The sequence below is a fragment of the Meriones unguiculatus genome, chromosome 7, assembly GCF_030254825.1.
Source record: "Meriones unguiculatus strain TT.TT164.6M chromosome 7, Bangor_MerUng_6.1, whole genome shotgun sequence".
Lineage (NCBI taxonomy): Eukaryota > Metazoa > Chordata > Mammalia > Rodentia > Muridae > Meriones > Meriones unguiculatus.
The window spans coordinates 117,182,357-117,209,013 of NC_083355.1; the positions used below are offsets into that span (position 1 = coordinate 117,182,357).

General features: G+C 57.2%; 1 protein-coding gene across 2 annotated transcripts in view; it reads right to left on the reverse strand.

Annotated features, from left to right (window-relative positions):
* Positions 1-2,248: 2,248 nt before the first annotated feature.
* Ahnak2 (AHNAK nucleoprotein 2) overlaps positions 2,249-26,657 on the reverse strand; it is a 38,148-nt gene continuing 13,739 nt past the window's right edge. For both annotated transcript variants that reach the window (XM_060388266.1, XM_060388267.1), the window contains exons 2-7: positions 25,028-25,086; positions 24,843-24,941; positions 24,117-24,218; positions 23,257-23,410; positions 22,810-22,994; positions 2,249-22,697 (exon numbers count right to left, since the gene is read on the reverse strand). In XM_060388266.1, coding sequence (XP_060244249.1) covers positions 2,994-22,697; positions 22,810-22,994; positions 23,257-23,410; positions 24,117-24,218; positions 24,843-24,941; positions 25,028-25,086 — 20,303 coding nt within the window. In that variant the 3' untranslated portion in view covers positions 2,249-2,993. The remainder of the gene's footprint in view (positions 22,698-22,809; positions 22,995-23,256; positions 23,411-24,116; positions 24,219-24,842; positions 24,942-25,027; positions 25,087-26,657) is intronic.

Below are 26,657 nucleotides of genomic sequence, written 5' to 3' on the forward strand. Positions count from 1 at the left end.
GCCAGGTCAAAAGTTAGCGTTTCTGTGCTCTCTCTCTCTCTCTCTCTCTCTCTCTCTCTCTCTCTCTCTCATTGGTGGTGTGTGTACATATTTCTGTGTTCATTCAGGTGCCCATGCCATGCATATGTCAAAGGTCGGCGTTTCTCCACTTTAGTTTTTCAGACAGGGTCTCCCGGGGACCCAAGCCTTGCTGGATTGGCTAGACTAGGTGTACCTCAGGCCCCAGGAATCCTCCTGTTTCTGCCTCCGCGGCATCAGAATCACAAGGCGCTTGACTTTATCTGGGTCCTAGATGTCAGAACTCAGGTTCCCACGTTTCCGCAGCTGGAACTTTACCCAGGAGCCTGTGTGTCATTTTCTCACTCTGTGCAGGCCCTGATTTTCTGCCAGCCTCCAAGTGTGTGCTGAGATGCTTTGTCACGACTGAACCCGCAGGCCTCTCCTGCCCAGGCAAGGACTCTGCCTGAAAGTGCAGGGGCTCAGCCCATACAACACCCCACTTCCCTCAGAGATCCCTCAGGACACCCCTCTTTGGGTACCCTAATCGGCAATGCTGTCTCACAAGCAAGGGGTCCCACTGAGCGTGTCCAGCACGTGCAGCAACTGTTATTCCCAGGGACTCCCGAAGACTTCATGAGTATGATAAGGCCTGTGTTCATCAGAGGAAGTTCCATCCAGTTCTGGCCCTCAGCACTGGGGCTGGGTGGGGTGCACATGAGCAGCAGGAGCAGCTGAGGAGCCCATTTCCAGCCCACCTCCTCAGGGGCTGGGATTGTGGCTCCCTGTTGTGTGGGGACACGGCTGTCGCAGCCGGGTAGGGTGGAGCTGACGGGGCTGGGGCCAGCGCTGCAGAGGTATGGCTATTATGGGGTGGGATCAAGACCTGCCCAGAAATAGCAGATGGTGTTCTGAAGACCAGTATTAGCGTTTTTGACATCAAAGCAGGACTGGTGCAACCTGGTGAGAGTTCACTCTCATGTGTGCTGAGGCAGGGCGTGAAGCCGTGTTTGGGATGCAGTCCTTTGATGCCAGGCTGTGATACTGAGTTGGAAGCCTGTCTCAGCACCCAGCCTCTCACTTGGGCTGAGACTCAGGCTCACCTAGCCTGCTGCTATCCCAAGGCTCATGGTGGGCTGGAGCTCAAGGAAGGTTCAGGGGTGTGAAGAGTACTGGATACTAAATGGATGCTCAGGGTCCTTCTCTCCTGTAGTCTTTCTCTGTGCTCTCCTTCCTTCTGTGCTTGGGGGGAGCTAACATGATTATACCAGGCAGGGTACCAAGCTCTTGCCCTTGAACCCACCCATCTAAAGGACACCTTAGGTATCTGCACCCGCATCTGTGCAGAAGGCCCCTAAGCCCAGCCTGCCTCCCTGCAAATTATGTGAGGATCTGGAAGTTTGGCCTCACGAGGCTCAGGGTCCACACAGCCCTGCAGGACCAGAAGAGTACTGGGGAGGAGCAAGACCAACCTCTGCTATGGCTGTGGCTGCTCTCGGCAGTGTCCATGCTTCAGGTTCTCCTGCTGGTGTGTGAGCTGCAAGCCGGCATCTCACTCAGGAGCACGCTCTGCTCCTGCATCAGCTCTGCCCTCCAAGAGGGCACATGCCAGCTGCCACCCTCTGGCCCTGTGAGGGCAGTCTTGCCAGTGGCCAGTACTCTTCCCCCAGCCCTGCCCCAATCTTCCTGGGTGGCTCAGTCAAGCCACAAGCCATCCTGTCTGTGACACAAGGAACATTTATTGCCAAGAGCCTCTGGATAAGGAGGGAGTTGAAAAAAAGGGTGGGGGGGAGCTGAGTTCAAGTTCCAGCATCCCCCCCCTGCCCCCGGAACAGTGAACACCAGGAGGGCATCAGCAAGCAGTTGGGAGGTTGCAGAAAACACTGGCCTTGCCTTAGTAACACGTGAATTCACTCTGCACTGCTGGAAGTCCCTCGGGTGAAAGCAGTTTCTGGTGATGGGCCAAACCCTCAGCTAAGCCTCGCTACTTCCATGCCACACTCCATCCCATCCCTGCTGTCCAGACGGCAGGAGGGCTGTGCTCGCGTCCCCTGCCCTACCATGAACTCAGGGTTCCAATTTCTTCCTCTGGCTGTGGGTGTGGGCAAACTCACGAGAAATGGCAGCCACTCTTAGCTCAGCTCTGGTTTCTGGAGCTCCACAGTCAAGATGGAGACTGAAGGTGCATGGGAGGAGAGCACAAGTAGGGATAAGTGAGGACCCCAGAACAGAAGACCTCAGCAAACTGGACCACTGGGTACATTTTCTTTATTGTCCAATAGGAAGTGACTGAACAGAGCTGTCTGTATGGGCTGCAATCTGCCATGAGGTGCTCAGGAGCCAGAGCACGGTACACACTCGGGGAAAGAGTTGCACAAGTGCAGGCAGGTAGAGCCGGCAAGAACGAGCAGTGAATCTGTGTGTGAAGCCTACAGGGTAACCTGCAGCTATGACTGAACACAGTCAGCCATTGCTCCGACCTTTCTGCCACACGCACCACCACCACCACCGTCATCACAGTGAAGAGCTCAAAGCTTGCCAATAGTGAAACAGTCAAAGAAGGAAGTCACGAGCAAGAAGGCAATGGGGTTTCGCAGGACACACCATATTCACCCCAGGAAACAGCAGCAGGAGGACAGAGGTTACGGCAACAGCTGCTTCCACCCACACACATGGGAACTGGAGAGACAGTGTCCCTCTCCTGGCGTTGGGAGGCTGGTTGGGACTTATCCCGCCAAGGCCAGCAGAGTTCAGCAGTGACTCACAGAGCGAGACAGTTTTGCAGCCTTCAGTGCTTCCAAACCTTGGAAGAAAGTAGCGTATTTTTGGTTCCACACCGGAGGGCTGTGCGGTGTGGCTGGAAGGGCTAGTCACTTCTGCTTCGGCTTCAGGTCTGCGATTTTACAGCATGAGTTCCAGAGTGGGGTGCTTTCAGGGCCCGGCCCCTGACTCTCAACTTAGGGCTTGCCTCTCCCACGGCCTCTGACCTCTGGCCCTCACTTGACCACAGGTTTGGGTGTAGATTTGTCACCAGCGTCTGCAGCACGTTCCAACAGGGCCAGTTCTGTTCTTGCAGAAGACGCCACCATCGCTTTGGAACGGGGCCTGGCACTTGTCACCTCTGGCTCGGCTTCCTCTTCCTCTGGAGAGAAGCTTTCTCGAGCATCAAAAAAGGTGATGGTCTCTTCCTGGAGCTTGTGTTCTGCCTGGCCTTCCTCATCTTCACTGCTTCTGGTCTTCTTGGTAGGTGAAGAGGAAAATCCTAACTTGGGGAACCGGAACCAGCCCGCCTTCTCCTGTTTTCTGGGCAGTTCAGGGTCCAGCCGAGCCGCAGGTTGCACGTGGACTGGAGCAGATCTTAGGCTAGTGTCTCTGGAATCAGCAGCCATCTCTTCCACCGAGGAGAACCCAATACTTGGAAGCCAGGACCACAGCAGGCTGGCCTTCTTACCTTCTGGTTTCTGTTTTGTATCCATGTCAGGGGTCTTTACATCCTGGCTGTCCTCAGGAAACTCAAGAATCTCTGCTGGCTCCTCGTCAGAGGTACTGTCTGCAAGCTGGGGTGCAGGACGCACCTCAGGTGTGAGTGACAGCGGTGGCACGCCAACACTGGAAGAGATCACCTCAAAAGGTTCACCAGTGTCAGGAGCGACATCACCAGGAACAAACTGTCCCCCTGCAGCAGCCGGCATGGAATCTCCACCCAAGCTCTCCTGCATCTGGGAGTTGGGAGCCACTGTGTACACACTAGCCTGCACGGTGGGCTCTGGGATTTTCACTTTCAGCAAAGAAAATCCATAAGAAGGAGTCTGAACTGTAGAAGCAGGGATCTCTGATTCCCGCACAATCTGAGTAGAAAAGGCTCCAGGCGCTGAGGGACCAGCACGCTCTTGCTCCACCCTGCTGCAAATAGTGACTTCTTGACTCTCACCTTGAGAGCCCTGAATATGCACTCTGACCTTAGAAATTGGGGACACTTCCAAGGATTGTTCCAGGCTTGCTGGTGGCTCTCTGGGGTCCTCAGCACCTGTCTTTAGAATTCTGGCTTCCCAGAGCCCGGGGCTATCCTGATGCATGGCACTGCCAATGCTGGCCTCTGCGCCCTGCACCTCCCTCACCACAGGGAAGAAGACATCAGCCTCAGAGCTGGGGGCATGGAAGGAGAACCTGGGTACCTTTAGTTTGGGGATTGTGACAGTCAACACAGAATCCTCCCAGAGCTGGCTGGTGCTCACCACAGAGACCTGGGAGGGCAACTCAGTGAGGGAGGCCTTCAGCCTCAGAGGCCCTTGGGGCTGGGAAGGCCAGCTTCCTGTTCTAGCCTCCTCCTCGGCAAGAATGTTTCCTCCTGGCCTGGGCTGCTGCTGCTTGCCTGTTTCTTCCAGAGGAAGCTGGGGCTCTGAGACTCTCACACCAGGCATCTCAAGGGAGAGGGCGCCTTTAGACAGATGTGTCCCAAACCCAGGGGTGGGGAGATGAATCTGGGAAGCCCCAGAAGTGAGGCTATGCAGCCTGGAGCCTGCTCCACGGAGATCACGTTTTACAACAGCCGCATAGGTTTCACCCTCTGGGGTCAGCACACCGGCCCCTTCCTCTGGGGACCTCAGGGAGACATGTGCCTCTACCTTTGACTCAGGCATACATGACAGTCGCACACCACCCGCTGTCACTTCTGTCTCTAAGGGCATGCTGACGACTGCAGCCTGTGAGTCTTGAGTGACTTCAAGTTCTCCAGCTCCACCTTGATCCTTGGATGAGGAGCGCCTGAGACCGGGAACTTGGAACTTGGGTATTGTGAACCTTCGCTCACTCGAGTCTGTTGCCATCTCTTTGGCCGTGGGATCGACCTCAGGGCTCTCCGTGGTGAGGGCACTATCTCTCTGTCTGTCTGGTGGCTGCAGGAGACCTTCCGGTATGGGCGCTGTCAGACTTGCAGAATCACCCACAAACACATGACTCTCACTGTCGCCACTGATACCCAGGTCCTCTGTGGGAGAAGGAAGCTCAGCCTGGGACCCAGGTGCGGTGGAGGCTCTGATATATGGTTCCGTGGGGATATCTTCTGAACGTGTGTCACCAACAAGGGTGTCACTGACAGCTGTTTCTGTGACTACCAAATCACTCCCAGGTGTGGTACCACTGAGGGAAAGCTTCCCATCTTCCCGTGGCACACCAGCCCTAACCTTGGAAGACTTTATCTTAGGTAGTGCAAGCCTTGGCATGGAAAAGCTTGACTTCCGGGTTCTCCCCTTCTCTGTATCCTTTTCCAGAGAGCCGTGCTGGTGTGATTCCACTGAAGAAACACAACTCTCAACTTGGGTGTCCATCTCACTTGTAGAAGAACCTAGCCTATGTGTGGGGTCCTCGTGCTGGGACTCATAATCACCTCCAGAACCTGCTTCCTTTTTTGGAGACCGACTAAATGGAGGTAGCTTGATCCTCGGCAATTTGAAGGAAGTTCTCTTTCCTTCTTGATTATGCCCCTCAGGTGGAGGTGTCCTTTCAGACTGAACTGAGGATCCACCCACAATATGCTGAAGGGAAGCATCAGGAGACACAACCTGAGAACGTAAAGAGCCTAAAAGCACATCAGGACTTGTTCCAGAAAGGTGGACAGCCTCATGAAGAGGGGGGTCACACTCAGCCGCAGATGGAGGAAGAGAAAATGCAAATTTTGGTTTATGAAATTTAGGAAACATAATGCGAGAATTTGAAGAGGTGACTATGGATTCCAGCGAGCTCTGTGGAACATCAGTGGTACTTGAAAGGTGGCTAAGAGCAGAAGGAACACAGTGAGACCTCTCAGAAGACTGTGACTGGGAGGGTTGGTGGACACCAAGACGGGAACTGCTGAAAGCACCACCATCATTACTGACATCAACATCCACATGGGAAGATGTGATGTCTACCTCCGCCCCAGGAAGGAACACCTGCACATGGCTGGGACTGACATCACCATTGGGGCCCTTCACATCCACTTTGTGACCCTTGAGGTCCACATGTGTGCCCTTGAGGTCCATCTTGGACATCGTGACGCTGGGCATGGACACCTTGGGTAGATGGCCCTTCAGGCTGGACTCAGAATCAGTCTGTGCAGCAAGGTCTCCCACGGGCAGGTGGCCCTCGGACAGCTTCATGCCGGCCTTGACCTCCAGGTCGGCCGATGGAAGCTGGATGCCAAGGTCACGGGTCTTCAGGTCACCATGGATGGATGGCAGGGCCACATCTGCCTCCACCTTTGACTTGGCCACCTCCAGCGAGGCCTCAGTAGTGGGCTTGCCAGGTGCGGACACACCGAAAGAGGGCATCTTGAACTTGGGCATCTTGAACTTGCTGTCTTTGGCAGCCAAGTCCTTGTCAGCCAGGGCCAGGTCCCCCTCCACCTTTGCTTCTGGCACCTGGATGTCCACTTCCATGCCAGGCAGGGACACCTCCATGTCGGGGGTGCTCACCTCGCCCTTGGGGCCCTTCACATGCACTTTGGGGCCCTTGATGTCCACATGGGTGCCCTTGAGGTCCATCGTGGGCATCTTGACGCTGGGCATGGACACCTTGGGTAGATGGTCCTTCAGGCCAGCCCCAGAATCAATCTGTGCAGCAAGCTCTCCCTCGGGCAGCTGACCCTCAGGCAGCTTCATGCCGGCCTTGACCTCCAGGTCGGCCGATGGAAGATGGATGCCGAGGTCAGGGGCCTTCAGGTCACCATGGATGGATGTCAGGGCCACATCTGCCTCCACCTTTGACTTGGCCACCTCCAGCGAGGCCTCAGCAGTGGGCTTGCCAGGTGCGGACACACTGAAAGAGGGCATCTTGAATTTGGGCATCTTGAACTTGCTGTCTTTAGCAGCCAAGTCCTTGTCGGCCAGGGCCAGGTCACCCTCCACCTTGGCTCCTGGGACCTGGATGTCCACCTCCACGCCAGGCTGGGACACCTCCACCTCTGCAATGCTCACCTCGCCCTTGGGGCCATTCACGTCCACTTTGGGGTCCTTGAGATCCAGGTCTGGTCCCTTGAGGTCCACCTTGGGCATCGACACCTTGGGCAGGTGGCCCTTCAAGCCAGCCCTCGAATCAATCTGTGTGGCCATCTCCCCCTCGGGCAGCTGGCCTTCAGGGAGTTTCATGCCCACCTGGCCAGACTTAACCTCCAGGTCAGAGGAAGGCAGCTGGATGTTGACCTCAGGTGTCTCCAGGTCACCCTGGACAGAGGGAATGGCCACGTCCGCCTTCACCTTTGGTGCAGACACCTCCAGTGATGTCTCCACTGTGGGCTTGCCAGGTGCGGACCCGCCAAAGGAGGGCATCTTGAACTTGGGCATCTTGAACTTGCTGTCTTTGGCAGACATGTCCTTGTCAGCCACGGCCAGGTCCCCCTCCACCTTTGCTCCTGGCACCTGGATGTCCACTTCCATGCTAGGCAGGGACACCTCCATGTCGGGGGCGCTCACCTCGCCCTTGGGGCCTTTCATGTCCACTTTGGAGCCCTTGAGGTCCACTTGCGTGCCCTTAAGGTCCACCTTGGGCATCTTGACGCTGGGCATGGACACCTTGGGTAGATGGCCCTTCAGGCCAGCCCCAGATTCAGTCTGTGCAGCAAGCTCTCCCTCCGGCAGCTGGCCCTTGGGCAGCTTCATGCCGGCCTTGACCTCCAGGTCGGCCGATGGAAGATGGATGCCGAGGTCAGGGGTCTTCAGGTCACCCTGGATGGATGTCAGGGCCACATCTGCCTCCACCTTTGACTTGGCCACCTCCAGCGAGGCCTCAGCAGTGGGCTTGCCAGGTGCAGTCACACCGAAAGAGGGCATCTTGAACTTGGGCATCTTGAACTTGCTGTCTTTAGCAGCCAAGTCCTTGTCGGCCAGGACCAGGTCACCCTCCACCTTGGCTCCTGGGACCTGGATGTCCACCTCCACGCCAGGCTGGGACACCTCCACCTCTTCAATGCTCACCTCGCCCTTGGGGCCCTTCACGTCCACTTTGGGGCCCTTGAGCTCCAGGTCTGGTCCCTTGAGGTCCACCTTGGGCATCTTGAGGCGGGGCATCGACACCTTGGGCAGGTGGCCCTTCAAGCCAGCCCTCGAATCAATCTGTGTGGCCATCTCCCCCTCGGGCAGCTGGCCCTCAGGGAGTTTCATGCCCACCTGGCCAGACTTAACCTCCAGGTCAGAGGAAGGCAGCTGGATGTTGACCTCAGGTGTCTCCAGGTCACCCTGGACAGAGGGAATGGCCACGTCCGCCTTCACCTTTGGTACAGACACCTCCAGTGATGTCTCCACAGTGGGCTTGCCAGGTGCGGACCCGCCCAAGGAGGGCATCTTGAACTTGGGCATCTTGAACTTGCTGTCTTTGGCAGACATGTCCTTGTCAGCCAGGGCCAGGTCCCCCTCCACCTTTGCTCCTGGCACCTGGATGTCCACCTCCATGCTAGGCAGGGACACCTCCATGTCAGGGGCGCTCAGTTCACCCTTGGGGCCCTTCACAACCACTTTGGAGCTCTTGATGTCCACATGGGTGCCCTTGAGTTCCACCTTGGGCATCTTGAGGCTGGGCATGGACACCTTGGGTAGATGGCCCTTCAGGCCAGCCCCAGATTCAGTCTGTGCAGCAAGCTCTCCCTCGGGAAGCTGGCCCTCGGGCAGCTTCAAGCCCACCTGGCCAGGCTTGGCCTCCATGTCACAGGATGGCAGCTGGATGCTGACGTCAGGGGTCTTCACGTCACCCTGGAGAGTTGGAAGATCCACGTCTCCCTCCACCTTTGGCGTGGCAACCTCTAGTGAGGCTTCCAAGGTGGGCTTGCCAGGTGCGGACATGCCGAAGGAGGGCATCTTGAACTTGGGCATCTTGAACTTGCTGTCTTTGGCAGCCAAGTCCTTGTCGGCCAGGGCCAGGTCACCCTCCACCTTGGCTCCTGGGACCTGGATGTCCACCTCTACGCTAGGCAGGGACACCTCCATGTCGGGGGCGCTCACCTCGCCCTTGGGGCCTTTCATGTCCACTTTGGAGCCCTTGAGGTCCACTTGCGTGCCCTTAAGGTCCACCTTGGGCATCTTGACGCGGGGCATGGACACCTTGGGTAGATGGCCCTTCAGGCCAGCCCCAGATTCAGTCTGTGCAGCAAGCTCTCCCTCCGGCAGCTGGCCCTTGGGCAGCTTCATGCCAGCCTTGACCTCCAGGTCAGGCGATGGAAGCTGGATGCCGAGGTCAGGGGTCTTCAGGTCACCCTGGATGGATGTCAGGGCCACATCTGCCTCCACCTTTGACTTGGCCACCTCCAGCGAGGCCTCAGCAGTGGGCTTGCCAGGTGCGGACACACTGAAAGAGGGCATCTTGAATTTGGGCATCTTGAACTTGCTGTCTTTAGCAGCCAAGTCCTTGTCGGCCAGGGCCAGGTCACCCTCCACCTTGGCTCCTGGGACCTGGATGTCCACCTCCACGCCAGGCTGGGACACCTCCACCTCTGCAATGCTCACCTCGCCCTTGGGGCCATTCACGTCCACTTTGGGGCCCTTGAGCTCCAGGTCTGGTCCCTTGAGGTCCACCTTGGGCATCGACACCTTGGGCAGGTGGCCCTTCAAGCCAGCCCTCGAATCAATCTGTGTGGCCATCTCCCCCTCGGGCAGCTGGCCCTCAGGGAGTTTCATGCCCACCTGGCCAGACTTAACCTCCAGGTCAGAGGAAGGCAGCTGGATGTTGACCTCAGGTGTCTCCAGGTCACCCTGGACAGAGGGAATGGCCACGTCCGCCTTCACCTTTGGTGCAGACACCTCCAGTGATGTCTCCACTGTGGGCTTGCCAGGTGCGGACCCGCCAAAGGAGGGCATCTTGAACTTGGGCATCTTGAACTTGCTGTCTTTGGCAGACATGTCCTTGTCAGCCAGGGCCAGGTCCCCCTCCACCTTTGCTCCTGGCACCTGGATGTCCACTTCCATGCTAGGCAGGGACACCTCCATGTCGGGGGCGCTCACCTCGCCCTTGGGGCCTTTCATGTCCACTTTGGAGCCCTTGAGGTCCACTTGCGTGCCCTTAAGGTCCACCTTGGGCATCTTGACGCTGGGCATGGACACCTTGGGTAGATGGCCCTTCAGGCCAGCCCCAGATTCAGTCTGTGCAGCAAGCTCTCCCTCCGGCAGCTGGCCCTTGGGCAGCTTCATGCCGGCCTTGACCTCCAGGTCGGCCGATGGAAGATGGATGCCGAGGTCAGGGGTCTTCAGGTCACCATGGATGGATGTCAGGGCCACATCTGCCTCCACCTTTGACTTGGCCACCTCCAGCGAGGCCTCAGCAGTGGGCTTGCCAGGTGCAGTCACACCGAAAGAGGGCATCTTGAACTTGGGCATCTTGAACTTGCTGTCTTTAGCAGCCAAGTCCTTGTCGGCCAGGACCAGGTCACCCTCCACCTTGGCTCCTGGGACCTGGATGTCCACCTCCACGCCAGGCTGGGACACCTCCACCTCTTCAATGCTCACCTCGCCCTTGGGGCCCTTCACGTCCACTTTGGGGCCCTTGAGCTCCAGGTCTGGTCCCTTGAGGTCCACCTTGGGCATCTTGAGGCGGGGCATCGACACCTTGGGCAGGTGGCCCTTCAAGCCAGCCCTCGAATCAATCTGTGTGGCCATCTCCCCCTCGGGCAGCTGGCCCTCAGGGAGTTTCATGCCCACCTGGCCAGACTTAACCTCCAGGTCAGAGGAAGGCAGCTGGATGTTGACCTCAGGTGTCTCCAGGTCACCCTGGACAGAGGGAATGGCCACGTCCGCCTTCACCTTTGGTGCAGACACCTCCAGTGATGTCTCCACAGTGGGCTTGCCAGGTGCGGACCCGCCCAAGGAGGGCATCTTGAACTTGGGCATCTTGAACTTGCTCTCTTTGGCAGACATTTCCTTGTGAGCCAGGGCCAGGTCCCCCTCCACCTTTGCTCCTGGCACCTGGATGTCCACCTCCATGCTAGGCAGGGACACCTCCATGTCAGGGGCGCTCAGTTCACCCTTGGGGCCCTTCACAACCACTTTGGAGCTCTTGATGTCCACATGGGTGCCCTTGAGTTCCACCTTGGGCATCTTGAGGCTGGGCATGGACACCTTGGGTAGATGGCCCTTCAGGCCAGCCCCAGATTCAGTCTGTGCAGCAAGCTCTCCCTCGGGAAGCTGGCCCTCGGGCAGCTTCAAGCCCACCTGGCCAGGCTTGGCCTCCATGTCACAGGATGGCAGCTGGATGCTGACGTCAGGGGTCTTCACGTCACCCTGGAGAGTTGGAAGATCCACGTCTCCCTCCACCTTTGGCGTGGCAACCTCTAGTGAGGCTTCCAAGGTGGGCTTGCCAGGTGCGGACATGCCGAAGGAGGGCATCTTGAACTTGGGCATCTTGAACTTGCTGTCTTTGGCAGCCAAGTCCTTGTCGGCCAGGGCCAGGTCACCCTCCACCTTGGCTCCTGGGACCTGGATGTCCACCTCTACGCTAGGCAGGGACACCTCCATGTCGGGGGCGCTCACCTCGCCCTTGGGGCCTTTCATGTCCACTTTGGAGCCCTTGAGGTCCACTTGCGTGCCCTTAAGGTCCACCTTGGGCATCTTGACGCTGGGCATGGACACCTTGGGTAGATGGCCCTTCAGGCCAGCCCCAGATTCAGTCTGTGCAGCAAGCTCTCCCTCCGGCAGCTGGCCCTTGGGCAGCTTCATGCCGGCCTTGACCTCCAGGTCAGGCGATGGAAGCTGGATGCCGAGGTCAGGGGTCTTCAGGTCACCCTGGATGGATGTCAGGGCCACATCTGCCTCCACCTTTGACTTGGCCACCTCCAGCGAGGCCTCAGCAGTGGGCTTGCCAGGTGCGGACACACTGAAAGAGGGCATCTTGAATTTGGGCATCTTGAACTTGCTGTCTTTAGCAGCCAAGTCCTTGTCGGCCAGGGCCAGGTCACCCTCCACCTTGGCTCCTGGGACCTGGATGTCCACCTCCACGCCAGGCTGGGACACCTCCACCTCTGCAATGCTCACCTCGCCCTTGGGGCCCTTCACGTCCACTTTGGGGCCCTTGAGCTCCAGGTCTGGTCCCTTGAGGTCCACCTTGGGCATCGACACCTTGGGCAGGTGGCCCTTCAAGCCAGCCCTCGAATCAATCTGTGTGGCCATCTCCCCCTCGGGCAGCTGGCCCTCAGGGAGTTTCATGCCCACCTGGCCAGACTTAACCTCCAGGTCAGAGGAAGGCAGCTGGATGTTGACCTCAGGTGTCTCCAGGTCACCCTGGACAGAGGGAATGGCCACGTCCGCCTTCACCTTTGGTGCAGACACCTCCAGTGATGTCTCCACAGTGGGCTTGCCAGGTGCGGACCCGCCCAAGGAGGGCATCTTGAACTTGGGCATCTTGAACTTGCTGTCTTTGGCAGACATTTCCTTGTCAGCCAGGGCCAGGTCCCCCTCCACCTTTGCTCCTGGCACCTGGATGTCCACCTCCATGCTAGGCAGGGACACCTCCATGTCAGGGGCGCTCAGTTCACCCTTGGGGCCCTTCACAACCACTTTGGAGCTCTTGATGTCCACATGGGTGCCCTTGAGTTTCACCTTGGGCATCTTGAGGCTGGGCATGGACACCTTGGGTAGATGGCCCTTCAGGCCAGCCCCAGATTCAGTCTGTGCAGCAAGCTCTCCCTCGGGAAGCTGGCCCTCGGGCAGCTTCAAGCCCACCTGGCCAGGCTTGGCCTCCATGTCACAGGATGGCAGCTGGATGCTGACGTCAGGGGTCTTCACGTCACCCTGGAGAGTTGGAAGATCCACGTCTCCCTCCACCTTTGGCGTGGCAACCTCTAGTGAGGCTTCCAAGGTGGGCTTGCCAGGTGCGGACATGCCGAAGGAGGGCATCTTGAACTTGGGCATCTTGAACTTGCTGTCTTTGGCAGCCAAGTCCTTGTCGGCCAGGGCCAGGTCACCCTCCACCTTGGCTCCTGGGACCTGGATGTCCACCTCTACGCTAGGCAGGGACACCTCCATGTCGGGGGCGCTCACCTCGCCCTTGGGGCCTTTCATGTCCACTTTGGAGCCCTTGAGGTCCACTTGCGTGCCCTTAAGGTCCACCTTGGGCATCTTGACGCTGGGCATGGACACCTTGGGTAGATGGCCCTTCAGGCCAGCCCCAGATTCAGTCTGTGCAGCAAGCTCTCCCTCCGGCAGCTGGCCCTTGGGCAGCTTCATGCCGGCCTTGACCTCCAGGTCAGGCGATGGAAGCTGGATGCCGAGGTCAGGGGTCTTCAGGTCACCCTGGATGGATGTCAGGGCCACATCTGCCTCCACCTTTGACTTGGCCACCTCCAGCGAGGCCTCAGCAGTGGGCTTGCCAGGTGCGGACACACCGAAAGAGGGCATCTTGAACTTGGGCATCTTGAACTTGCTGTCTTTAGCAGCCAAGTCCTTGTCGGCCAGGACCAGGTCACCCTCCACCTTGGCTCCTGGGACCTGGATGTCCACCTCCACGCCAGGCTGGGACACCTCCACCTCTTCAATGCTCACCTCGCCCTTGGGGCCCTTCACGTCCACTTTGGGGCCCTTGAGCTCCAGGTCTGGTCCCTTGAGGTCCACCTTGGGCATCTTGAGGCTGGGCATCGACACCTTGGGCAGGTGGCCCTTCAAGCCAGCCCTCGAATCAATCTGTGTGGCCATCTCCCCCTCGGGCAGCTGGCCCTCAGGGAGTTTCATGCCCACCTGGCCAGACTTAACCTCCAGGTCAGAGGAAGGCAGCTGGATGTTGACCTCAGGTGTCTCCAGGTCACCCTGGACAGAGGGAATGGCCACGTCCGCCTTCACCTTTGGTGCAGACACATCCAGTGATGTCTCCACTGTGGGCTTGCCAGGTGCGGACCCGCCCAAGGAGGGCATCTTGAACTTGGGCATCTTGAACTTGCTGTCTTTGGCAGACGCGTCCTTGTCAGCCAGGGCCAGGTCCCCCTCCACCTTTGCTCCTGGCACCTGGATGTCCACCTCCATGCTAGGCAGGGACACCTCCATGTCGGGGGCGCTCACCTCGCCCTTGGGGCCTTTCATGTCCACTTTGGAGCCCTTGAGGTCCACTTGCGTGCCCTTAAGGTCCACCTTGGGCATCTTGACGCTGGGCATGGACACCTTGGGTAGATGGCCCTTCAGGCCAGCCCCAGATTCAGTCTGTGCAGCAAGCTCTCCCTCCGGCAGCTGGCCCTTGGGCAGCTTCATGCCGGCCTTGACCTCCAGGTCAGGCGATGGAAGCTGGATGCTGAGGTCAGGGGTCTTCAGGTCACCCTGGATGGATGTCAGGGCCACATCTGCCTCCACCTTTGACTTGGCCACCTCCAGCGAGGCCTCAGCAGTGGGCTTGCCAGGTGTGGACACACCGAAAGAGGGCATCTTGAACTTGGGCATCTTGAACTTGCTGTCTTTGGCAGCCAAGTCCTTGTCAGCCAGGGCCAGGTCACCCTCCACCTTTGCTTCTGGCACCTGGATGTCCACTTCCATGCCAGGCAGGGACACCTCCACGTCAGAGGCGCTCACCTTGCCCTTGGGGCCCTTCACGTCCACTTTGGGGTCCTTGATGTCCACGTGAGTGCCCTTGAGTTCCACCTTGGGCATCTTGACGCTGGGCATGGACACCTTGGATAGATGGCCCTTCAGGCCAGCCCCAGATTCAGTCTGTGCAGCAATCTCTCCCTCGGGAAGCTGGCCCTCGGGCAGCTTCAAGCCCACCTGGCCAGGCTTGGCCTCCATGTCACAGGATGGCAGCTGGATGCTGATGTCAGGGGTCTTCACATCACCCTGGAGAGTTGGAAGATCCACATCTCCCTCCACCTTTGGCGTGGCAACCTCTAGTGAGGCTTCCACGGTGGGCTTGCCAGGTGCGGACATGCCGAAGGAGGGCATCTTGAACTTGGGCATCCTGAACTTGCTGTCTTTGGCAGCCAAGTCCTTGTCAGCCAGGGCCAGGTCCCCCTCCACCTTTGCTCCTGGCACCTGGATGTCCACCTTCACGCCAGGCTGGGACACCTCCACCTCTGCAGGGCTCACCTCACTCTTGGGGCCCTTCACGTCCACTTTGGGGCCCTTGAGCTCCAGGTCGGGTCCCTTGACGTCTACCTTGGGCATCTTGAGGCTGGGCATCGACACCTTGGGTAGATGGCCTTTTAGGCCAACCCCAGATTCAGTCTGTGCAGTAAGCTCTCCCTCGGGCAGCTTCATGCCAGCCTTGACCTCCAGGTCGGCTGATGGCAGCTCGATGCTGATGTCAGGGGTCTTCAGGTCGCCCTGGATGGATGGCAGGGCCACGTCTACCTCCACCTTTGACTTGGCCACCTCAAGGGAGGCCTCAGCAGTGGGCTTGCCCGATGCGAACACACCGAAAGAGGGCATCTTGAACTTGGGCATCTTGAACTTGCTGTCTTTAGCAGCCAAGTCCTTGTCGGCCAGGACCAGGTCACCCTCCACCTTGGCTCCTGGGACCTGGATGTCCACCTCCACGCCAGGCTGGGACACCTCCACCTCTTCAATGCTCACCTCGCCCTTGGGGCCCTTCACGTCCACTTTGGGGCCCTTGAGCTCCAGGTCTGGTCCCTTGAGGTCCACCTTGGGCATCTTGAGGCGGGGCATCGACACCTTGGGCAGGTGGCCCTTCAAGCCAGCCCTCGAATCAATCTGTGTGGCCATCTCCCCCTCAGGCAGCTGGCCCTCAGGGAGTTTCATGCCCACCTGGCCAGACTTAACCTCCAGGTCAGAGGAAGGCAGCTGGATGTTGACCTCAGGTGTCTCCAGGTCACCCTGGACAGAGGGAATGGCCACGTCCGCCTTCACCTTTGGTGCAGACACATCCAGTGATGTCTCCACTGTGGGCTTGCCAGGTGCGGACCCGCCCAAGGAGGGCATCTTGAACTTGGGCATCTTGAACTTGCTGTCTTTGGCAGACGCGTCCTTGTCAGCCAGGGCCAGGTCCCCCTCCACCTTTGCTCCTGGCACCTGGATGTCCACCTCCATGCTAGGCAGGGACACCTCCATGTTGGGGGCGCTCACCTCGCCCTTGGGGCCTTTCATGTCCACTTTGGAGCCCTTGAGGTCCACTTGCGTGCCCTTAAGGTCCACCTTGGGCATCTTGACGCTGGGCATGGACACCTTGGGTAGATGGCCCTTCAGGCCAGCCCCAGATTCAGTCTGTGCAGCAAGCTCTCCCTCCGGCAGCTGGCCCTTGGGCAGCTTCATGCCGGCCTTGACCTCCAGGTCAGGCGATGGAAGCTGGATGCCGAGGTCAGGGGTCTTCAGGTCACCCTGGATGGATGTCAGGGCCACATCTGCCTCCACCTTTGACTTGGCCACCTCCAGCGAGGCCTCAGCAGTGGGCTTGCCAGGTGTGGACACACCGAAAGAGGGCATCTTGAACTTGGGCATCTTGAACTTGCTGTCTTTGGCAGCCAAGTCCTTGTCAGCCAGGGCCAGGTCACCCTCCACCTTTGCTTCTGGCACCTGGATGTCCACTTCCATGCCAGGCAGGGACACCTCCACGTCAGAGGCGCTCACCTTGCCCTTGGGGCCCTTCACGTCCACTTTGGGGTCCTTGATGTCCACGTGAGTGCCCTTGAGTTCCACCTTGGGCATCTTGACGCTGGGCATGGACACCTTGGATAGATGGCCCTTCAGGCCAGCCCCAGATTCAGTCTGTGCAGCAATCTCTCCCTCGGGAAGCTGGCCCTCGGGCAGCTTCAAGCCCACCTGGCCAGGCTTGGCCTCCATGTCACAGGATGGCAGCTGGATGCTGATGTCAGGGGTCTTCACATCACCCTGGAGAGTTGGAAGATCCACATCTCCCTCCACCTTTGGCATGGCAACCTCTAGTGAGGCTTCCACGGTGGGCTTGCCAGGTGCGGACATGCCGAAGGAGGGCATCTTGAACTTGGGCATCCTGAACTTGCTGTCTTTGGCAGCCAAGTCCTTGTCAGCCAGGGCCAGGTCCCCCTCCACCTTTGCTCCTGGCACCTGGATGTCCACCTCCACACAAGGCGGGGAAACCTCCACGTCAGAGGCGCTCACCTCGCTCTTGGGGCCCTTCAGGTCCACTTTGGGGCCCTTGAGCTCCACATCTGGGCCCTTGAGTTCTACCTTGGGCATCCTGAGGCTGGGCATCGACACCTTGGGCATGTGGCCCTTCAGGCTGGCCCTGGAGTCAGTCTGTGTGGCCAGCTCCCCCTCGGGCAGCTGGCCCTCAGACAGCCTCATGCTCACCTCACCAGTCTTGACCTTCAGGTCAGAGGACGGCAGCTGGATGCTCACGTCAGGTGTCTTCAGCTCACCCTGGACGAATGGCAGGGCCACGTCTGACTGTACTTTGGGCGCTGCCACCTCCACAGTGGGCTTGGCAGGTGCGGACACGCCAAAGGAGGGCATCTTGAACTTGGGCATCTTGAACTTGCTGTCTTTGGCAGCCCCGACTCTGTCACCCAGGTCCCCTTCCACCTTTGCTCCAGGCGCCTGGATGTCCACCTCCACACAAGGCGGGGAAACCTCCACGTCAGAGGCGCTCACCTCGCTCTTGGGGCCCTTCAGGTCCACTTTGGGGCCCTTGAACTCCACATCTGGGCCCTTGAGTTCTACCTTGGGCATCTTGAGGCTGGGCATTGACACCTTGGGCAGGTGGCCCTTCAGGCTGGACCCGGAATCAGTCTGTTTGGCCAGCTCCCCCTCCCGCAGCTGGCCCTCAGGGAGTTTCATGCCCACTTGGCCAGCCTTGACCTTCAGGTCAGAGGACGGAAGCTGGATGCTCACGTCAGGTGTCTTTAGCTCACCCTGGACGGATGGCAGGACCACGTCTGACTGTACTTTGGGCGCCACCGCCTCCACAGTGGGCTTGCCAGGTGCGGACACACCGAAAGAGGGCATCTTGAACTTGGGCATCTTGAACTTGCTGTCTTTGGCAACCAAGTCCTTGTCAGCCAGGGCCAGGTCACCCTCCACCTTTGCTCCTGGCACCTGGATGTCCACCTCCACGCCAGGCTGGGACACCTCCACCTCTGCAGGCCTCACCTCAATCTTGGGGCCCTTCAGGTCCACTTTGGGGCCCTTGAGCTCCAGGTCTGGTCCCTTGAGGTCCACCTTGGGCATCTTGAGGCGGGGCATCGACACCTTGGGCAGGTGGCCCTTCAAGCCAGCCCTCGAATCAATCTGTGTGGCCATCTCCCCCTCGGGCAGCTGGCCCTCAGGGAGTTTCATGTCCACCTGGCCAGACTTAACCTCCAGGTCAGAGGAAGGCAGCTGGATGTTGACCTCAGGTGTCTCCAGGTCACCCTGGACATAGGGAATGGCCACATCCGCCTTCACCTTTGGTGCCGACACCTCCAGCGAGGCCTCAGCAGTGGCCTTGCCAGGTGCGGAGACAGTGAAAGAGGGCATCTTGAACTTGGGCATCTTGAACTTGCTGTCTTTGGCAGCCAAGTCCTTGTCAGCCAGGGCCAGGTCCCCCTCCACCTTTGCTCCTGGCACCTGGATGTCCACCTCCACGCCAGGCTGGGACACCTCCACCTCTGCAGGGCTCACCTCACTCTTGGGGCCCTTCACGTCCACTTTGGGGCCCTTGAGCTCCAGGTCGGGTCCCTTGACGTCTACCTTGGGCATCTTGAGGCTGGGCATCGACACCTTGGGTAGATGGCCTTTTAGGCCAACCCCAGATTCAGTCTGTGCAGTAAGCTCTCCCTCGGGCAGCTTCATGCCAGCCTTGACCTCCAGGTCGGCTGATGGCAGCTCGATGCTGATGTCAGGGGTCTTCAGGTCGCCCTGGATGGATGGCAGGGCCACGTCTACCTCCACCTTTGACTTGGCCACCTCAAGGGAGGCCTCAGCAGTGGGCTTGCCCGATGCGAACACACCGAAAGAGGGCATCTTGAACTTGGGCATCTTGAACATGCTGTCTTTGGCAGCTAAGTCCTTGTCAGCCAGGGTCAGGTCCCCCTCCACCTTTGCTCCTGGCACCTGGATATCCACCTCCATACCAGGCAGGGACACTTCCATGTCGGGGGCACTCAGTTCAGCCTTGGGGCCCCTCACGTCCACTTTGGGGCCCTTGATGTCCATGTGAGTGCCCTTGAATTCCACCTTGGGCATCTTGAGGCTGGGCATGGACACCTTGGGTAGATGTCCTTTTAGGCCAGTACCAGATTCAGTCTGTACAGCAAGCTCTCCCTCGGGCAGCTGGCCCTCGGGTAGCTTCTTGCCCACCTGGCCAGGCTTGGCCTCCATGTCACAGGATGGCAGCTGGATGCTGAGGTCAGGGGTCTTCACCTCCCCCTGGAGAGTTGGAAGATTCACGTCTCCCTCCACCTTTGTCATGGCAACCTCTAGTGAGGCTTCCAAGGTGGGCTTGCCAGGTGCGGACATGCCGAAGGAGGGCATCTTGAACTTGGTCATCTTGAACTTGCTGTCTTTGGCAGACATGTCCTTGTCAGCCAGGGCCAGGTCCCCCTCCACCTTTGCTCCAGGCGCCTGGATGTCCACCTCCACACAAGGCGGGGAAACCTCCACGTCAGGGGCACTCACCTCGCCCTTGGGGCCTTTCATGTCAACTTTGGAGCCCTTGAGGTCAAATTGCGTGCCCTTGAGGTCCATTGTGGGCATCTTGACGCTGGGCATGGACACCTTGGGTAGATGGCCCTTCAGGCCAGCCCCAGATTCAGTCTGTGCAGCAAGGTCTCCCTCAGGCAGCTGGCCCTCAGGCAGCTTCAAGCCCACCTGGCCAGGCTTGGCCTCCATGTCACAGGATGACAGCTGGATGCTGACGTCAGGGGTCTTCACGTCACCCTGGAGAGTTGGAAGATCCACGTCTCCCTCCACCTTTGGTGTGGCAACCTCTAGTGAGGTTTCCACGATGGGTTTGCCAGGTACCGACACACTGAAGGAGGGCATCTTGAACTTGGGCATCTTGAACTTGCTGTCTTTGGCAGCCAAGTCCTTGTCAGCCAGGGCCAGGTCCCCCTCCACCTTTGCTCCTGGCACCTGGATGTCCACCTCTATGCTAGGCAGGGATACCTCTATGTCGGGGGCGCTCACCTCGCCATTGGGGCCCTTCACGTTCACTTTGGAGCCCTTGAGGTCCACTTGCGTGCGCTTAAGTTCCATCTTGGGCATTTTGTGGCTGGGCATGGACACCTTGGGTAGGTGGCCCTTCAGGCCAGCCCCAGATTCAGTCTGTGCAGCAAGCTGTGCCTCGGGCAGCTGGCCCTCGGGCAGCTTCATGCCCACCTGGTCAGGCTTGGCCTCCATGTCACAGGATGGCAGCTGGATGGTGATGTGTGTGGTCTTCAGGTCACCATGCATGTATGGCAGGGCTATGTCTGCCTCTGCCTTTGGCGTGGCCACCTCCAGCGAAGCCTCAACAGTGGGCTTGCCAGGTGCGGACACACCGAAAGAGGGCATCTTGAACTTGGGCATCTTGAACTTGCTGTCTTTGGCAGCCAAGTCCTTGTCAGCCAGGGCCAGGTCACCCTCCACCTTTGCTCCTGGCACCTGGATGTCCACCTCCATGCCAGGCTGGGATACCTCCACCTCTGCAGTGCTCACCTCGCCCTTGAGGCCCTTCACGTCCACTTTGGGGCCCTTGAGCTCCAGGTCTGGTCCCTTGAGGTCCACCTTGGGCATCTTGTGGCTGGGCATCGACACCTTGGGCAGGTGGCCCTTCAAGCCAGCCCTCGAATCAATCTGTGTGGCCATCTCCCCCTCGGGCAGCTGGCCCTCAGGGAGTTTCATGCCCACCTGGCCAGACGTAACCTCCAGGTCAGAGGATGGCAGCTGGATGTTGACCTCAGGTGTCTCCAGGTCACCCTGGATAGAGGCAATGGCCACGTCCGCCTTCACCTTTGGTGCTGACACCTCCAGTGATGTCTCCACAGTGGGCTTGCCAGGTGCGGACATGCCAAAGGAGGGCATCTTGAACTTGGGCATCTTGAACTTGCTGTCTTTGGCAGCCAAGTCCTTGTCAGCCAGGGCCAGGTCCCCCTCCACCTTTGCTCCTGGCACCTGGATGTCCACCTCCACAGCAGGCAGGGACACCTCCATGTCAGGGGCGCTCACCTCGCCCCCTTGGCCCTTTAGTTCCACTTTGGGGCCCTTGAGCTCCACATCTGGGCCCTTGAGTTCTACCTTAGGCATCTTGACGCTGGGGATCGACACCTTGGGCAAGTGGCCCTTCAGGCTGGCCCCGGAATCAGTCTGTGTGGCCAGCTCCCCCTCGGGCATCTGGCCCTCAGAGAGTTTCATGCTTACCTGGCCAGCCTTGACCTCCAGGTCGGCTGAAGGCAGCTGGATGCCAATGTCAGGAGTCTTCAGGTCGCTTTGGATTGATGGCAGGGCCATGTCTGGCTCTGGTTTTGGAGGTGTCACCTCCAGCAATGTATCCATAGTTGCCCCTCTTGGCACAGACACACCGTATGATGGCATCTTGAACTTGGGCATCTTGAATTTCATTTCTTTTTTTGAGACCTCATGGGCCTCTGTTGTTTTTTCTGCCATACCTATCATGTTTACATCCTTTCTAATGTTTCTTTTCTCTAATGTAACTTTTTCATTATCTACACCTATCTCTTTCCCTAAGTTGTCACTTATGTTTTCTGTCTCTACTGTGTCTGTATTTATCCCAGTCATTTCTGTTGCATCCTTTTTCCCTCTGGTTACTTCTTTTGTTGGAGACCATCCAAATGTAGGTATTTTGAACTTTGGCATCTTCATTTTTGCTTGTCCTGTCTGTGTTTCCTCTTCTAAATTCTCTTTCATCTTTTGTTCGCTTTGCGGACCTTCTCTCTCTACATTTCCCCCCATTCCTGTCGGCTCTTGTGTCTCACCCCCTGATTCTACTTGCTCCTGTATATTTCTTCTGTCCCCAGATTCTCTCCACACTTTCTTCCTTATTCCACCATCTTTTGTGTCTTTCATTGTCTCTTCCATCTTTGTTTTGTAAAATCCAGCTTTTGGTGCTTTCCAGTCATAAGATGAGACCTGTGTGCTTCCTTGTTCTGACGTGTCTTGCAGAGACAATCTTGCAATGCCAATTTCTAGACTCTGGACTTCCTCCCATTCGTCATCCCAGCTCATTCCTGGGCCCGCCTCAGCTCTTTGTCGGCTGAGTGTCTCCTTGTTTTCTTGTTTTGCCACCTTCTTTTTCTTCCTATGCTGTGTGTCTGCCTTTAGCACCATGTCTTCAGGGGCTTCCGTAGTGAGAGCAGTCCTGACCCCCAGCGCCTGAGTCTTGTCCTTCTTTTTGCCCTCAGCAGCCACTACTGCGTCATTTATGTCATCCTTCTGTGGCTGGGACTCTTCCCGCTCCCCAGCATGAGGTTGCCTGTCCTGGGGCTCTCTGCCTGCTTGCTCAGTTGTGACTGAACCTGGCCCTAAGCTCATCCCAAATCTCAGGTTCAGGAATCTCCTTCTTCGTCTACCTGACCCTGACTTCTGCTCCCGGCTGTCAGCTGTCATCTGGGCTTCCGTGTCTGTGCTTGTGGGTGACACTTCCCGTGTGGCCCTGTGCTCTGAGGCTTCTGAGGAACTGTGTGAGCGGCGGGGGCCTGCTCCACGCTTGCTCCTTAAGGACTGAAATTTCGGCCAGGAGAGTCTGTCTTGTGGCCGCCTACGGCGACCGTCCGTGGTCTTAGAAATAAGCCTTTCTCGGTCTCCGTCTACCTCTAGTGTCTTTGTAGGGGTGTCCATGCATCCATCAGCAATGTCCTGGTCCTGAAACAGGAGAAGAAACTGTCTGCCTTGGGTACAGCACCACAGGCACATCTCAGGGGAGGGTCTCTAGTGCAACTGGGGCCACCTTGAATGTCACTGGCCAGGACCTTACCTGTTTTTCCTGGCCTTGCAGACCTCGCTGAGAATGCTGAATGACCACCTCCTCTCCCTTTCTGGCAGAGAGTTTCCGTTTGATTGTGAACTGAACTTTGTAAGGTTCTGAGTACTGAAGGATTTTAAGAGCGTCTTCATATTTCATGTGGTCAAAGAATATAGTTGCACTGAGCAGTTGATCTCCTGAGGGAAGAAGAGGCCACCCACCTCAGTGCCCCAGGTCCACCAGAACAGGAGAAGTGGCCTGGGGCTGCATATTGGCAAGAGGAAGGCCTACAGGATGTGCCCAGCTCCCCAACAGTGCATCAGACAACAGCCAGAAAATCAGTCCCAGCCTGAAGTGCCTGAGCGGAGACCATAGGGCCATCCTGAGACTTCAGTGGGGCCCACCCCCTCCAATCCTGGTGTTGATAATGGAGCCCCAGGGATGGGACAGCTTTTGTACCTTCTCTCAGGCTGAAGAGCTTTGCAGCAGAGGAGTCCTTCAGCACTTGCTTGACAAAAATCCCCTGGTCCCCTCCACCTGTGACGCTGTAGCCACTGGCTCCAGAATCCACCTCAGTCTTCAGTGTCACCTCCTCTGTTGCCTCCTGCACAGACTGGGGCAGAGTACATCAAGGGCCTGAGGACTGTTTGCCTCTCTCATGTGGACATTAATGTTGGGGCCAGAATCTCCCAAGGATGGTGCTCTGTGCTGCCCAGTAGAGACTGGGGCACCAGCCAGGTAGGCCAGGCTACTGTGTCTGGGATTTGGAGAAAGCCCAGCTACAGGAAGCCTCAGAAGGAACATTCTCAGCTTGTTCCCACAGGGGACAGCCTGTCCATGCAGCCGAGTCCCCAGGGGGAACGGCTCTTGCCAGCATGCCTTCTTCCCATGCCATGTAAAACACCAGTGCTGGATCCCAGGAAGGCCATAAACACAGGGGAGCACACAGGAAGATATAGCCCACCTGATTCTACAAATGATGGCCGCCCCTGTGTCCATCAAACTGAGGGTATCCAGGAAAGCACAGAGGCAGTGTTCTCCTTGTTGGGTACCCACTGAGCCCCTCACATCTCCCTTGGAAGGCCCTTCCTCACCACAGCCTGGGTAACATTTTCCACAGTGTTGTCCACTGCATGCTGGGAGGTGGATCTTCACAGGCAAGTCAGGCTCTTTCCATCAGAGGGTAGAGGCTCACCTCAGCATCGCCCATTTCCCAGGCCTGAGGGGTATCCCCAGGGCATATGGCCCTCCCTCCATCTCCTGAGGCTGAAGTCCCTAAGGAAGGGTATCCCCTGACCCCTCATTGCTATGCCACCTACCTCTGCATGACTCATGGTGGAGAAGGCTGTGGATTCCCCTGAATCCCGTTTCCACCAGGATCTCCGTCTGCCAGAGGAGCTGCGCCTGCCCTGGCTGTTTTCCTGCAGTCAAGAGGGTGGGAGTTACCACTTTGCTAAAGAGTCAGGAGTGCCAGGGAGGCTCCAGGCAGGAGAACCCAGGACGCGGGAGCACAGGAACTCTGACGGTGCAGAGCAGACAGGAAAGCTCAGCACCCAAGGACTTCACTGGGAAAGGCAACTCTCAGCCTCCTGTTTCCTTACTGAGGAACAGGCCTGCCCCCACCCTGCAGCAGCTGGCGGTACCTCAGGGCAGGGCAGGCTCAAACTGTTAAATGAGTCCTTTAGAATAGACAGGCCTCCTCTGATCCCGGCCCAAGGTTCCTCTCACAAGGAAGTACAGTCTCCTCTCCAGGATGGTATGAATGTACATATCTGAGTGTGTGCCATGAAGGTGTATGCCCTTGCCACATCCCACACATGAGTTCTCAGGGTCTCTCTCTCTCTCTCTCTCACACACACACACACACACGCACACATACACACAGAGACACACAAGCTGCAAGTGTCCCCACCTCCTCAGAGGATCAGCCAGCGAAAGGGAGGGACACTGGAGGAAAGAGGACACCAAATGCATGCAGCAGGAAGGGCAGATGGGCTGCACAGACACTGATGTCTTTCTGCTAGCCGTTCTTCCCAGGGGCTTACCTGGCCTCCGAAGCTAGCTCCTTCAGCTGCGTATTCATAAACGGGTGAGGACCCCTGTGGTCTTGGCCGAATTATCTCACCCACAGGCCCTTCAGTCACCTGGCAGAAGAGAATGAAGTTACCAACCAGCAGCTCTCCAGCCTGTGGGAAGAGGGGGAGGGGCTTCCTCTCGGGGTGACACTCACAGAGGGGTCCTCTTCAGTCTCAGCCTCTGGATCCTGCTGCTGCAGCTGTCGGCCAGACACTGTAGAGAGTAGAGCTGTGAGAGGCGGACCTGGGCATGCAAGGCTGAATGACCTCGGGCCTGAGGGGAAACCCAGAGACCCTGGATGGGAGAGGTGGGAGCAGCAGCAGGGTAGCAGTAGGGTGGGACTCGGGGTCTCAGACATTACATAGACTTGCAGATTTAGTCCAAGGAAGAAACACAAACAATAACTACCTTGAGCCTGAAATTAACATCCAGAGCTGCTGCAATACATTTTCCTAAATAGTTTCTGTGTGCAGAAACCACAGGCAGGGAAAAGAAGCAGGAAGATGGCAGTCCACCCCAAAGAGCAAGGCATGTGGCAGAAGGTGTCTCTGAGAGTCCACAGGTGGTGCCTTTAGCACAGACGTCAAAGCAACTAACCACTACCAGCTTATTTTAAACACTAAAGGAAACAATGCATAGAGTCAAGACTGAGGCAAGCTCTCATACAGAAAGAGAACTTAGGGACTGTGGGTGTGGCTACATTGGTGGGCTGCTTGCCTCCCGTGCACAAAGCCCCAGGCTCAATCGCCAGGACTGCAAAGCCCAGCAGGTGAGCAGGGAGTCCAGGGTTATCCCATGCTGTGTATTTTCAGGCCAGCCTGAGATCTATGTTACCATGCATCACATAAACGTAAATAAATTCAACCCTAAGTTTTTAAAGCCACGACTGAAAATTCTGGAGAGGAGTGTGTGCTAGAGGGGCTCCACGGTGGATGGGAGGAGCCCGAAGAAAACACTTTGGGCTGGATTTCATTACCAGTTTGAAGGACACAAAAGGAGAAGCTGAAGAAGGATGCACAAAGCCTCAGTAATCTGTGAGCAGCCCTTCATGTCAGACAAAAAGGCAGAGATATTAGCTGAAGAACCAACAGGAGGAACCCATTCACAGGTCCAAGGCGCTTGACAAATCCCGAGCAAGAGTAACATGAGATCTTCACAGAAGAAGCCCTGGCCAAATGCCTGAGAGAAAGGGACCAACACCACTGACAACTGGCTTGTCAGAAATATGGACTAAAAGCCAGCCAGGGCCTGCTAAAACAGCAAGACCAGGACTCAAAGGAAAATACAGAGAAGGCAGGGTGTGGTGGCACATGCTTTTAATCCCAGCATTCCAGAGGTGGATGCAGACAGAGCTCTGTGAGTTCAGTGAAAGAATAGTGAGTTCTAGGCTACCCAAGAACTACATTATAAGACACTGTCTCAAAATAATAGATAGGTAGGTAGGTAGGTAGGTAGGTAGATAGATAGATAGATAGATAGATAGATAGATAGATAGATAGATAGATAGAGAATCCATGCAGTGGTGGCTCATGCCTTTAATCCCAGCACTCAGGGGGCAGAGGCAGGTGGATCTCTGTGAGATCAAGGCCAGCCTGGTCTACAGAGTGAGTTCCAGGACAGCCAAGACTGCACAGAGCAACCCTGTCTCAAAAAAAACTTCAAAAAGAGAAATATGGAGATTAAATAATATTTAATATTTAATAATTTAATAATATATACTATTATATTGTATATAAAACAATAATATAATAAACTATAATCAAATATTTAATAATATTTAATAA